Here is a 12,409-nt window from a genome sequence, read left to right as displayed (position 1 = left end):
CCAAAGAGACTCAACCTTTGATAAATAGACCCCATAATTTTCCTCAAATCACCACCATGTCAATACAATGAGTAATTTGGTTATAAGAAGTCATTATATTCTTACAAACACCATAGAACACCACCAATTTCTATATTTACTGATACAGCTGGACCATTAATTGGTGTCTTGGTTGCTGAGCTCACACTTTATGGTGCAGGTCCATGTGCCAGAAGAAGACTACATTTTGCAAAGATCCAGATAAAACAGCTTTTTTTGTAACTGATCTAATCCTTCTCCCACCAAGCAGAGAGACTACAAGAACGGGTGCCCTGTGGCTGCAGAACCTTCTCACCAAGCAATGAAAGCCAAAATATATTTACCTGTACCAGAGTCATCTGAGACCCAAGGGCCAGCAGAATTTTCTCGGTCTTGGTGGGGTAGGGGTTATCTCTGTGTTTGTAGAGCCACTGCTTGAGCGGACGTGCCATATCTTGCAGAGCCTGGCGCTTGTGTCGAACTTTACCGCTGCCCCTGGAGCTTCTAAAAAAGACATAACCAGCTTTAAAAAGTGTACAGCATCATCTCTTAACTGTATCTTCAATGCATTCATTGGCCATATTCTGAAACTTTCCTAATTAGAATCCAAATTGTAGAGGTTTTAGTCCATCCCCAAGCAATTTTAGGAAGGTCAGTTTTGTTTTACTTCACCCAAATGACTCATAAAACTTCATTAAGGGGCTGATTCACTAACTTCGAGTGAAGGATTCGAAGTAAAAAAACTACTTCGACCATCGAATGGGCTACTTCGACCTTCGACTACGACTTCGAATCGAAGGATTCGAAGTAAAAATTGTTCGACTATTCGACCATTCGATAGTCGAAGTACTGTCTCTTTAAAAAAAACGTTGACCCCCTAGTTCGGCATCTAAAAGCTACCGAAGTCAATGTTAGCCTATGGGGAAGGTCCCCATAGGCTTGGCTAACTTTTTTTGATCGAAGGATATTCCTTCGATCGTTGGATTTAAATCCTTCGATTCGAAGGATTTTATCGTTCGATCGAAGGAATTGTCCTTCGATCGAACTATCTGCGCTAAATCCTTCGACTTCGATATTCGAAGTCGAAGGATTTTAATTCCTAGTCGAATATCGAGGGTTAATTAACCCTCGATATTCGACCCTTAGTGAATCGGCCCCTTAGGCATCAGATTATTAGAAAAGTTTGTACGAAAAGAAGCCACAGATAAAAGCAGCTTAGTCTTTCCCCCCATTTCCCTTGCCCCAGGTTGAGGGCCACAGCTTTTCATTATCGCCAAGAAAATGTTCCTACTTTTTTTGTAAACAAAATAAAAAGACTTGACATTTATTATTCCTCCACTGCCACAAAAGGACAGTTTATTAGCGACGAAACAAAAACACGGTCCCATTGTAAAAGTGAAATTGTTTCCAACCCACGGGTAACGTTTTAAATTTACAGCTTTTGCCTGGGAAAGGCGTGTTTTGTACAACAAGAGGGAAACATTCCGCCTAGAGTATAAACAGTCCTCTGCAGAATTAAATATATTCATTTCTCTCTTAATGCATTTGGATTTGATGAACCATGGTATTTTTCACTTTTCCAGATGTGACAGAAATTCCAATTTCAGCTGGGCAGATTTAATACAATACGGGCTTGGCTGGCGGTTAATAATTTATGTCCATATGACAGGCCGTCACACACCTCATTGAGCTATAATTTGGCCAGGCGGAGGCTGCCATTTACACATTTAACCACACAATGCGGAGGGAGAAGGGAACGTGGGATTTTAGGGCTATTTTAAATCAGCAGGAAAAGGAAAAGTGTGTTGGTGGGGTGTGTTGTGTAATACACAATTTAATTATTACACTCGGGAAATCATTTTAAGTTGATGGACCAGTGCAAAGTCTCCTGTTTTCCCACCCAGATTTGTGTCCTTTTTTACTCTTCCTGTCCCCAAACCTGTATAGAGGGGTGAGATCATGCTCAGGAGGGGTTATAATGCAAATTCCAGCCCCCAGGATTGTACAGGAGAACACCGAAGTCACTTAGAGTTTTATTATCGGGTTGATGGGGATCTGGAAAAACAGGTACAAGTATGCAATCCCGAATGCACGGGACCTGGGGTTTACTGGATAAGAGATCTTTCCATAATTTGGATCTTCATACCTTAAAGGAGAAACAAACCCCTTATTAAAAAAACCCTACCCCCCTACCCCACATATAACCCCCTCCCTCCTCCCCCCCCAGCCTAGCTGCCCCCCCCCCCGGGTTGCTTACCCCTCACTGCCGATTCAGGGATCGGAGTTCACGGCAGCCATCTTCAGCCGCTTCGGTAATCTGAGAATGAGACTGGCGTATCGGCAATTTCCCAGTTTGCGTGAGCGTGAGCCGAAATTGACTGAAATTGTCGAAGCGCCGGAAGAAGACACGAAGACCCGGAAGATGGCTGCCGTGAACTCCGATCCCTGAATCTGCAACGAGGGGTAAGTAAAAAGTTAGGGGCATTTGCCTAAGGGTAAAAGCTAGGCTGGGGGGAGGGGGGTCTTTGTGGGATAGGGGGGTAAGGTTTTTTTTAATAAGGGTATAAGGGGTTTGTTTCTCCTTTAAGTCTACTACAAAATAATTTAAACATTAAGGGGCAGATTTACTAAGGGTCAAAGTAAATTCGAGGGAATTTTCGAAGTAAAAAAAATTCAAAGTAATTTTTTGGATACTTCAACCATCAATTAGGATACTACGACTTCGAATTTACTTAGATTCGAAGTAAAAATCGTTCGAAAATTTAGACCATTTGATAATTGAACTACTATCTCTTTACAAAACCTCGACTTCAATACTTTGCCAAGTTAAACCTGCCGAAGTGCTATGTTAGCCTATGGGGACCTTCTACAACATTTCCTAAGTCTTTACACATCGAATAAAAATCGTTCGATCGATCGCTGAAATCCTTCGAAATGTTCAATTCAAAGTATTTAATCGTTCGATCAAATGATTTTATTCGACCGCAGGATTGCCAAATTTGCTGAAAAAACTTTGAATTCGATATTCGAATTCAAAGTTTTTTAATTTGATGGCCGAATTTTTAAGTTTTTTGTACTTTGAAAGTCGACCCTTGATATATCTGCCCCTACATAAACCCAACAGAATTGTTCTGCCGCCAATAAAGATTAATTATATCTTAGCTGGGATCAAGTACAATTTGATTATTATTTGATTAAAATGGAGTCTATGGGAGATGGACTTTCTGTAATTCGGAGGTTTCTGGATAACGGATTCCATACCTATAGTGTTTCTAAAACATATAAAGAATATTCACCATTAAATAAAAAAATCCTTCTTGCTAATGTCTAGTCCACCCACATCTAGAAATGTGATCGGATCCATAAATGCCATTCTACCACTATAATAAATACACTGTTATCGGCCTTTGGTTTCATTTTCACATTTGATGAATTACTCTTTAACTTTTTCATTTCATTATGAAGTTTTTGTCTGGATCTAAAAATCCTTACTTCAGGTGGCTGGGAAAATTCCTTGTTTTCCCTGGAAAATATTGCAAACAAGATGCAAATAATGTTAACGGAATCCTTGAAATGGTGTAAAAAATAAAATGGGAGATTTTATTGCGTTTTGATGTTATTTGAGAACTGACATTGAAAACTCCTGCAGTGTCCTGATTTTTTGGAACACTGTATGAGGATTTATTCATGGACAATTCTATTTTCCCAATAAAATTTAATTACATTATAATATTTTGGTTTCAAGCTGCTAAAAATGTCTTTCTTTGGTACCGGCCTCCTCATCTCAGTGATGCCATTGATGGTAAATGCAAAAAACGGAGCACAGAGGAAGCCAATCAAAAACTCCAAATTACAGCAGCATATAACAGGACTTGGCTGCCCGGTTCAAGCGTTTCGTGGCTCCCCGCCACTTCATCAGAAGGACAGTTGTTTCTTCAGTAGACTAAATCTCTGTCCTTGGCCAGTCCCTGAGGCAGTGGCACAATAATTGGGAGACAAAAGAGATGGACAACGGAAAACCAGCAGATGTTGGACATAAATATAGGATTATCTCCTAATGGAATTCTATGGGAAAGTATTTGGGCTGATGTATAGGAGTGTTTTAGATGAGAAGTTGTTCTGCTAATCCATTTGTTAACTGATCCATGATATGGGACTGCAGCAGCAGCTAATATACTACAAGGGGAGGGTGCAGTGTTTTGTATATCCATTACATGCCACTGCCAAATGGGAGAATTAGTTCATATACATTATTGGGTGGGGTACACTTCTGCGTGTGAGAAGTCCATTTTTTGCCGACCCATTCCTTTATACGTCTGGGAGAGAGAATTACACTGCAGAAGCAAGTCTGGGGGTTAATCCAATGCTACTCAATTTCCTATGATGTATTGCGGGAATGTCTCGAGTCAGTACAATATCCAGATTTCAGACGCACACTGGGCAATAGGGCATTTGGCACCGGTAGTGAAACAGCTTAAGGTTTAGAAGCCTGCAGAATATATTAGACTTTTTAGGTGCTTTCAGGCTGAATTTCATTTTTCATATACCTGCTTTGTACCATTTGTGTGTTCTGATATCAACGTTTCTTGTAATTCTATAAATAAGAAACAGTGTAGAGTGTGTGAGAGCTTTAGGTCTTTTAATTCTAAGGACCCACCCATCCAGTTGACAAACAACTTTGAATTTAAAAGCTGGGGAGTCCTCCAAAAACAGAAGAACACTGTACATATTAGGCAATAGTGACGTGTCCTGTCCAGCTGTTTTTAGCATCCCCTGGTCATAGAAGTATGTTTGGAGCTGCTTTATTGCCCTCCCCATCCCATAGGTTTGTGCATAATATGGCTGACATTGTGCATTTGCCACAGTTTAATCCCAACTCAAGGCAATATAGAGTTACATAGCCTCACTCCTCAACCAAACTGGCACCTACACTGGGTACATCATATTATGCAACACGTTTACTGTACATTTATTACTCTATTTCTGGCTTATTTCTATGGGTCATGTGACTGTTCCTCACTCCCCCCCCCACCAAGCATTTGCATTTTATCCACTGGAGCACTTCCAGTGCTTCCAAAAAAATCCAGCTGGGTGTCATACCACCCCTAAAATATTGTTGCCCTGGGCCCAGACCTTTGTGGCCATCCCAGGATCAGACAACTGCACCCAGTTCACTGAAACAAGTATTCATTTAAATACACACATCGCTCCAGTAGGTGTCACTGTGGATCAACCTGAGCCCATCGCAGTTCGCCTCGGACACCACACAATTTGGGTTGCGCTCCAGTGTGTGATTCTGGCTAAAACACCAGCTAATGATGTTCCGCTGATAATAATGACTGTTTAATAAGTCTACTAACAAATGCTTGATTATAACAAGTGGTGTCGGCTGAATTATGATGAAAACATATACCAGATGCGTTCAAGAAAAACATTTCTAGCGGCTGGGATTTATAGATGATGCCCGGAAAATGACAACTGACTACTTTCCCTTTACAGCGAGTGGAAAGATCTGCTCCTGGGTACCCCATGCAAGAGATCAATGAGCAGCTGATCTGTCTCTGCACATCTGTACAAACATCCAGACTACAAGATAATAATGGAGCCCGAAAATCAGTTTTCCTAATCCAGCACACTTGTACCTGTCTAAAAAGCCTGTGCGTTATAGAAACACTGGGGTGTATTTTCCATAGAGAAGGCAATTTTTGTCATAGGTCACTATTTTTCTTTTCCGCAAATAATGGGAAACAGACCGATAGAGTCCTCATCAACACGGCTATGAGCTCTACTGTTTCCCTTATAATCAGAAACATTCGCCGTACACACGCCCTTATGGAACCCATATATTAATAGCCGCCCATCACAAATAAATGGGGACGACTTTCCCTTTACAGATTACCCTGGAGTCCCACCACCTCTGCCTTACAAGTCATTAAAACATCATCACACATCATCAAGTCATTCATTTTAAACTTGACCCTTAATTATTGAACATTAACCTAGTAAGGCTTTGATTATTATTTGTTTAAAACCAGGTCTATTACTCAAGTCACAAAGAGGCTCAGACCTTGGGTATAATGTGGGCCATTTCCTACTGTGTTCTGCCCACTGATAAAATACCCAACTCACTCCCTTCTGCCTCCCTTAGTGTTAAATCAGCTAAAGGGATAAAAGTCTATGAATGAATATAATGAACTCTAGCACAACATAAAAAGTGGAAAAAAGGAACAAAAGTCATAGTTTCCCTTTAATAGTTTCCTTGTGTTTTGTGATACACACAGCCCTGGTTTTTTTAACCAGCTGAATTGTGTTTTTATTTTATGTACTTGGGGTGAGTCTTTGTGAAAACCCGGGGGATGCTTTAGCCCCTCTTTTATTGTTCCCTGTATAATGTTTCACTTAGCCCTGCCATTGTTGAATATCGATGATGGGTGATGGCCGGGTGATTTCAGGACTGATGGTGTTCATGAAGGTGAAATAATATTTAATATTTGAAATATCTTATTTTAATTATTCATAGGTGGGAATTTCTGAAAAGACAAATGAGCCCTGTCCTTTTCCTCACTGGCACTAATAGAGAAGAGCTCAATATCAAAGTGCCGCACCCCCAGCTGATATCCAAGTAAGAGAACATAAGCATCTGTTAGTAAGCAACTAGTATTTTAGGAAACCATGTACAAACATAAACAAGAATATAATGACACCTTCCTTTCCATTGGCTAAAGAAAGGCTAATGTGCATCTGTGTGGTTGTAGCTGAACTTTACATGATCTGATAGACTGGTGCAACTGGCGATAAAAGAAGTTCACCCATCTGCAGTGCTGCAACAAACCCAGGAAAACCTTAGTTTGTTCCCCAAGTCACCTCTCAGGTCAGCTCTGTTTTACCTCCACGTATCACTGAACAAACATTACGTTGGAGTATGAAAGATTTCTGTACAATCTAATCTGAGATATATTTGATATATATGATTATATCAACTGCCATTCAGCACTTCGGCTACCCAAGGAGAAAGCATAATATGTTGTATGAAAAGTCCCTGAGATAAGGAAACTTAACAGGGCAAAGGAAACGACTCCATATTATGTCTGTCTAAAATATCATCCAAGTCACTCTTAAAGGCATTAACAGTCTATCTACATCTACAGGTATTTTCAGTCTATGGGGTCGTAATAAGTGAATTGTGATTATGTGACATGGCAGAACCCTGGAGTTAATGCTGACTTCAAGCTGATGTTATATGCAGGGTTCACTCTGCAGGCTGCGGCAACAAGTGCACTGAATAACGTGCAAATGTCATATTAATCACCCAAAATGATGCACTACCCACTCTGGACACAACTGCATCTGTTGGTCAAATCTCACACCCACATTTGCATTTGCTCTGGCACAACTTTGGAGCATCTGGGGCAAACTACATTTGTAATTTTGCACTGTGCACTTGCAGTAGTAACTAGGGATACACCGAATCCAGGATTCGGTTCGGGATTTGGCCTTTTTCAGCAGGATTCAGATTCGGCCGAATCCTTCTGCCAGGCCAACCCGAATAATAATTTGCATATGCAAATTAGGGGCAGGAGGGAAATCGTGTGACCAGGGGGCCCAGGGCCCACCGGGACTAATGTCCAGGACCCCCATCCGACCCCCCTCTGACTCCTCGCCCCTATATGACGCGCCGAGCGTGCTTGGATGCAGGCGCTGCTCGTCGCGCCTGCGTGAAGGAGCCGCAGCGCTCCTAAACCAATAGGTGCTGAGCGCATGTGGGAGAGGGGACTGGCCCTGCGGGGGCCCATTAAGGGTCGGGGCCCACCGGGTTTTTTCCCGGTATCCTGCCGGGCCAGTCCGACACTGCTCCCATACATGTCCCAGCAACAGACATTAAAGACCTTTTTTTGTGCAGAACACTGTATAGGATACAATACCCAAGTAATACAATATATAATATAAGCGCATCAACCCCAGTGTGCACGTGCATGCAAGAATGTGTGGACGCACAATAGAACAAGAGCTGAAGATGGGGGAGAAGCGGCTGTTGTAGGCAGTGTTCCCTCTAATTCTTTCTTCGCTATGTGTGCAAAAAATAATTCTTTTGTGTACACATTTTACATTTTTGTACCCAGTTTTTAAAAAACGATGTGCTCAGGTCGGAATTGATATTTTGCACTGGCCTGAAAATGTGTGAGAGTGTGCACAAGATACACAGCTTAGAGCGAGCACTGGTTGTAGTGACAAGGGCCCAGACTAGGGGTAGACGAAAGAAGAGTTATGCTCCGGGCGCAACACCCCCACCATTCCGACCCTGTATAATAAACAGCAGGACACACCGACTGGAAGGATACAGCCCACAAGAGATCCATAAACCCCCGGACTACTAAAGAGCTCCACTGACCTCTTTGGATGACATTACAAACTTGTAGCACAGCAAACCTCCCAACATTCGAAAAATGTTAAGAGGGGCAAAAAGATCTGCCGCATGTAATGATGAACTTTTTGACCACGCCCATTTTGTGGCCACACCCCCTAAACTCCATGTCCATTTTACAAAATTTGTCAGGTTATGGAAAGTTTAAACACATCTCTAGGGGGTTTTAGGTCCATATTTTATGCGTTATTACAGTTTTGCAAATTAAGATGAAATTGCTCTTTAAACGGTGAGTCACAGTTCTCCCAAGGAACCTGCTTATCTTAAATAGTTACAATTGTATTGGAAGTGCAGGTGCTGAGTGTTCTGGGCTCTCTGACAAAAACCCTCTTCGTTAGTTAAGTTTCATAAACTTCGTATCTTTTTCTGGCGTCAGTGCTGGAGATCAAAGTGAAACTCAGGACATAAAAACGAGAATCTGGGACTGCGGGCTGAGCTGTCAAAATCGGGACTGTCCATCGGAAAACAGCATAGTAGGGAGGTATGTTATAGTGAATAGCTGACCCACAATACAGAAACAGCAGAGATATACAGTATAATTGAACTGGACACAACAATCACAGCAGCAATTTCTAAACACAAACCAATATGGACATAAGCCCTGGATGTAGTGCAGTTCCATAGAAGCATTTACTTACCCAGGGCGCCGGTGTCGGAGACTCGCATTGTCCTTTATGGAAACTCCATCCTGTAACCCCACATCAGGATTTGGACTCTCCATTACTCCCAGGTAGGGTCGGACTCCCCTCTCCCGATCGTTAGCTGATTCCTCAAAGAGGACTTGGCCGCTGAGCTTGTTGAACACTATTGCGTTCATGGCTGGAGCTCGTAGCAGCCTCTCAGAACAAGTGAGCCGATCACAGGTACAGACCTTTGCTCCTGCAGGGAAGAAGTTACTAGTATTAACGTTAAACCAATAAACATCACCTATGTAAAAAAAAAAAAAAAAAATCTAATTTAAAACATATAAGTCATGCAATAAGTAAAAACATAATGAAAAGAAAAAAATTTAAATAAAAATGTCTTTGTTGATTGGCTGCCTTCTCCTGACACACAGCTTCAGATAGATATCGGATGTATTGGCATTTATTTTAATTTCTCTGCCTAGGTTTATGGGTTACAGACATTCCATATACAGGAATGTGACCTATTATCCAGAATGTGCCGGACCTGGGGTTTTCTGGATAAGGGATAATTTGGATCTCCATAAAATGTTTACTTAAAATTAATTTATACATCAACTAAACCCAATAGGTTGAATCAGTGTCGGACTGGCCCACTGGGATACCAGGAAAAGTCCCGGTGGGCCCAGGTATCAGTGGCCCTCATACTGCTAAACATTTGGCCTATTTCATGGCCATTCCCTATTTCTATGAGAACAAAGTGGCTAAATAGATGGAATAATAGATTATAGTATGTAAAGAAAAGGAGAATAAATGAGTGAGGAAAGGAAGAATAATAGTACTGAGAGTGGGCCCCTGGTCTAAGATTAATTGGTGGACCCCTAGTCAAAGGTTTTTGGGTGGGCCCCTGGTGTCCCAGTCCGACACTGGGTTGAATTATATCTTAAGAAAATCCTTTATCCAAAGATAGCTGTCCCAAGGCTTTTGTTTTCATAAAAAATATTGTTTTATTAAATTAGCATTAAAAATCAATTACAAACAACCCCACCAGGCCCACCTTACGCGTTTCGCACCCTCCGGCGCTTAGTCATAGGTGTATCTGTCATAGGTGTATCAGATACACCTATGACTAAGCGCCGGAGAGTGCGAAACGCGTAAGGTGGGCCTGGTGGGGTTGTTTGTAATTGATTTTTAATGCTAATTTAATAAAACAATATTTTTTATGAAAACAAAAGCCTTGGGACAGCTATCTTTGGATAAAGGATTTTCTTATATGTGATCGCCTGAGAACTGGGGCGAGTCCCTTAGGCTTAATCAAATATAAATCAGATGTGGACTCCCAATTGATGTATAATGAATTATATCTTAGTTGGGATCAAGTACAGTCTAATGTTTTATTATTACAGAGAAAAAGGAAATCCGTTTTTAAAATTCGGATTATTTGGATAAAATGGAGTCTATGGGAGACGGCCCTTCTGTATTTTAGTAGTGATGGGCGAATTTGTCCCGTTTCGCTTTGCGGAAAAATTCACGAATTTCGCGCGAATTTTGCCGCCCGTGTACATTTTTGACGCCTGCATCAATTCTGACACTCACGCTGAATTTGACGTCGGCGTTAAAGTCAATGGGCGTCCGAATAATGTTGATGCATGAAGGTTTTGACGAGAGCGACTTTTCCGGCGTGCAGACAAAAATTTTTGACGCCGGCGAATTTTCAAGGCAGTTTTATTCGGCACCGGCGAAACGTGGAAATTCGCTGCGAATGCACACCTGCCGAATTTTTTCGTCCATCACTATAATTCAGAGCTTTCTGGATAATAGGTTTCTGGATAACAGATCCCATACCTCTAATACGTATAAGTTTCATTATGAGAGTCTGCAGGTGACACAACCATGATTCCCAAGAGCCTCTTTCTTTACTGTATGCTCCAGTGAGCCAACATGGATACACAGTAGCCACAGTCAAAAACCATAGACATTAATTTTACGCACTTTTGCCTTTTATGATGTTTTTTATAATGTTTTTTTAAAGGTACTGCAATACCCAGCTTCTGAGTGAATTTTATATTTGTATTAAAAGTAACACACTTAACGTTACAACACACTGAACTAAACAGATTTCCCATACAAATGTCAAAATACAATTAAGATGTCTGTTTCTAGTGTTTGTAGGAATTTCAGGAATACTATACTGAATGTGTATAGTTACGCTGAATAGCATCGGGATTGTGTTAAACAATGTTTTCTGAAAATAAATACTTTCCAATCACCACAAAGGAGTTATAAATCATTTCTCGTTAATGATTCTGTGTTCAATCTTTCATTAATTAGAATATTTAGGCAGAATAAGGATATGGCATATATTAAAGATTAAACTGTCTTATTCACACATATGGCTCTGTATTTTGTATTTACTGCCTGTCCCTTCTCGGTAGGATGCTGTGCCGATCTTGGGAAAATATTACGTATAATATCCACAGAAAACTGTAAGTGCGAGTTACGAAACGTGCTGAGTATGTTTTAACGAGAAAAAAGTCGGCTGCTAACTATTGAGAATGATAAAGGAGCAGATAAGGGGCTCTGTGGGCTTCAGAGTTGGAGAATATTTTCATGTACAATATATTCTGTCCTGTTTATAAATCTTTTTTACAAATGTATGAATCATACACATATACACAGCAAGCTTTGTCTCAAGTCACACAGAGAGAGAGAGAGAGAGAGAGAGAGAGAGAGAGAGAGAGAGAGAGAGAGAGAGAGACAAGTCCAACTTCAATATGTTTCACAGGTTTGATATCTCAGGTAAGGTGCCCACAAATGGTTAATTCCCCTAGACAAGGGCATGAGAATGGAAATATTAATGTTATGGGGTAAAGAGAGACTATTCGCACATTGCTAAAGGGGGATTATTAACATAACACCATGCAGCCCATGCAGGTTATTTTTTCAGGTTAAAGGGCATGTAAAGGCAAAAAAACAATATCCCATTTTTACTTTTTTTAATGAAAAAGAAACCTATCTCCAATATACTTTAATTAAAAAAATTTGCACAGTTTTTATAAGAAACCTGACTGTATGCAGTGAAATTCTCCCTTCATTTACTGCTGTGGATAGGAATTGTCAGACGGTCCCTAACTGCTGAGCAGGGAAACAATCATACTTATGAACAGCAGGGGAAGCCCCCGTCTTACTTCCCAGCCATGCAGAACTCAAGCAGCTTTGTTTATGACGATCCCTAAGCAGCCCAGACCACACTGAGCATGTGCACAGTCTTAGTTTTGCAAAAATGTTTAACAAATTTACAAGATGGTGACCCCCTGTAGCCAACTTTGAAAGCATAAATTATTTG

At 41.0% G+C, this 12,409-nt stretch overlaps 1 protein-coding gene across 3 annotated transcripts in view; it reads right to left on the bottom strand.

Annotated features, from left to right (window-relative positions):
* mkx.S (mohawk homeobox S homeolog) overlaps positions 1-12,409 on the bottom strand; it is a 97,983-nt gene that overhangs the window by 73,005 nt on the left and 12,569 nt on the right. For all 3 annotated transcript variants that reach the window (XM_018268724.2, XM_018268725.2, NM_001093360.1), the window contains 2 exon segments: positions 9,079-9,319; positions 363-522 (listed from right to left, as the gene is read on the bottom strand). In XM_018268724.2, the coding sequence (XP_018124213.1) occupies positions 363-522; positions 9,079-9,319 (401 nt within the window).

This window comes from Xenopus laevis, chromosome 6S (assembly GCF_017654675.1).
Source record: "Xenopus laevis strain J_2021 chromosome 6S, Xenopus_laevis_v10.1, whole genome shotgun sequence".
NCBI classification, from domain to species: domain Eukaryota; kingdom Metazoa; phylum Chordata; class Amphibia; order Anura; family Pipidae; genus Xenopus; species Xenopus laevis.
This window is presented reverse-complemented; position numbering and strand designations above follow the sequence as displayed.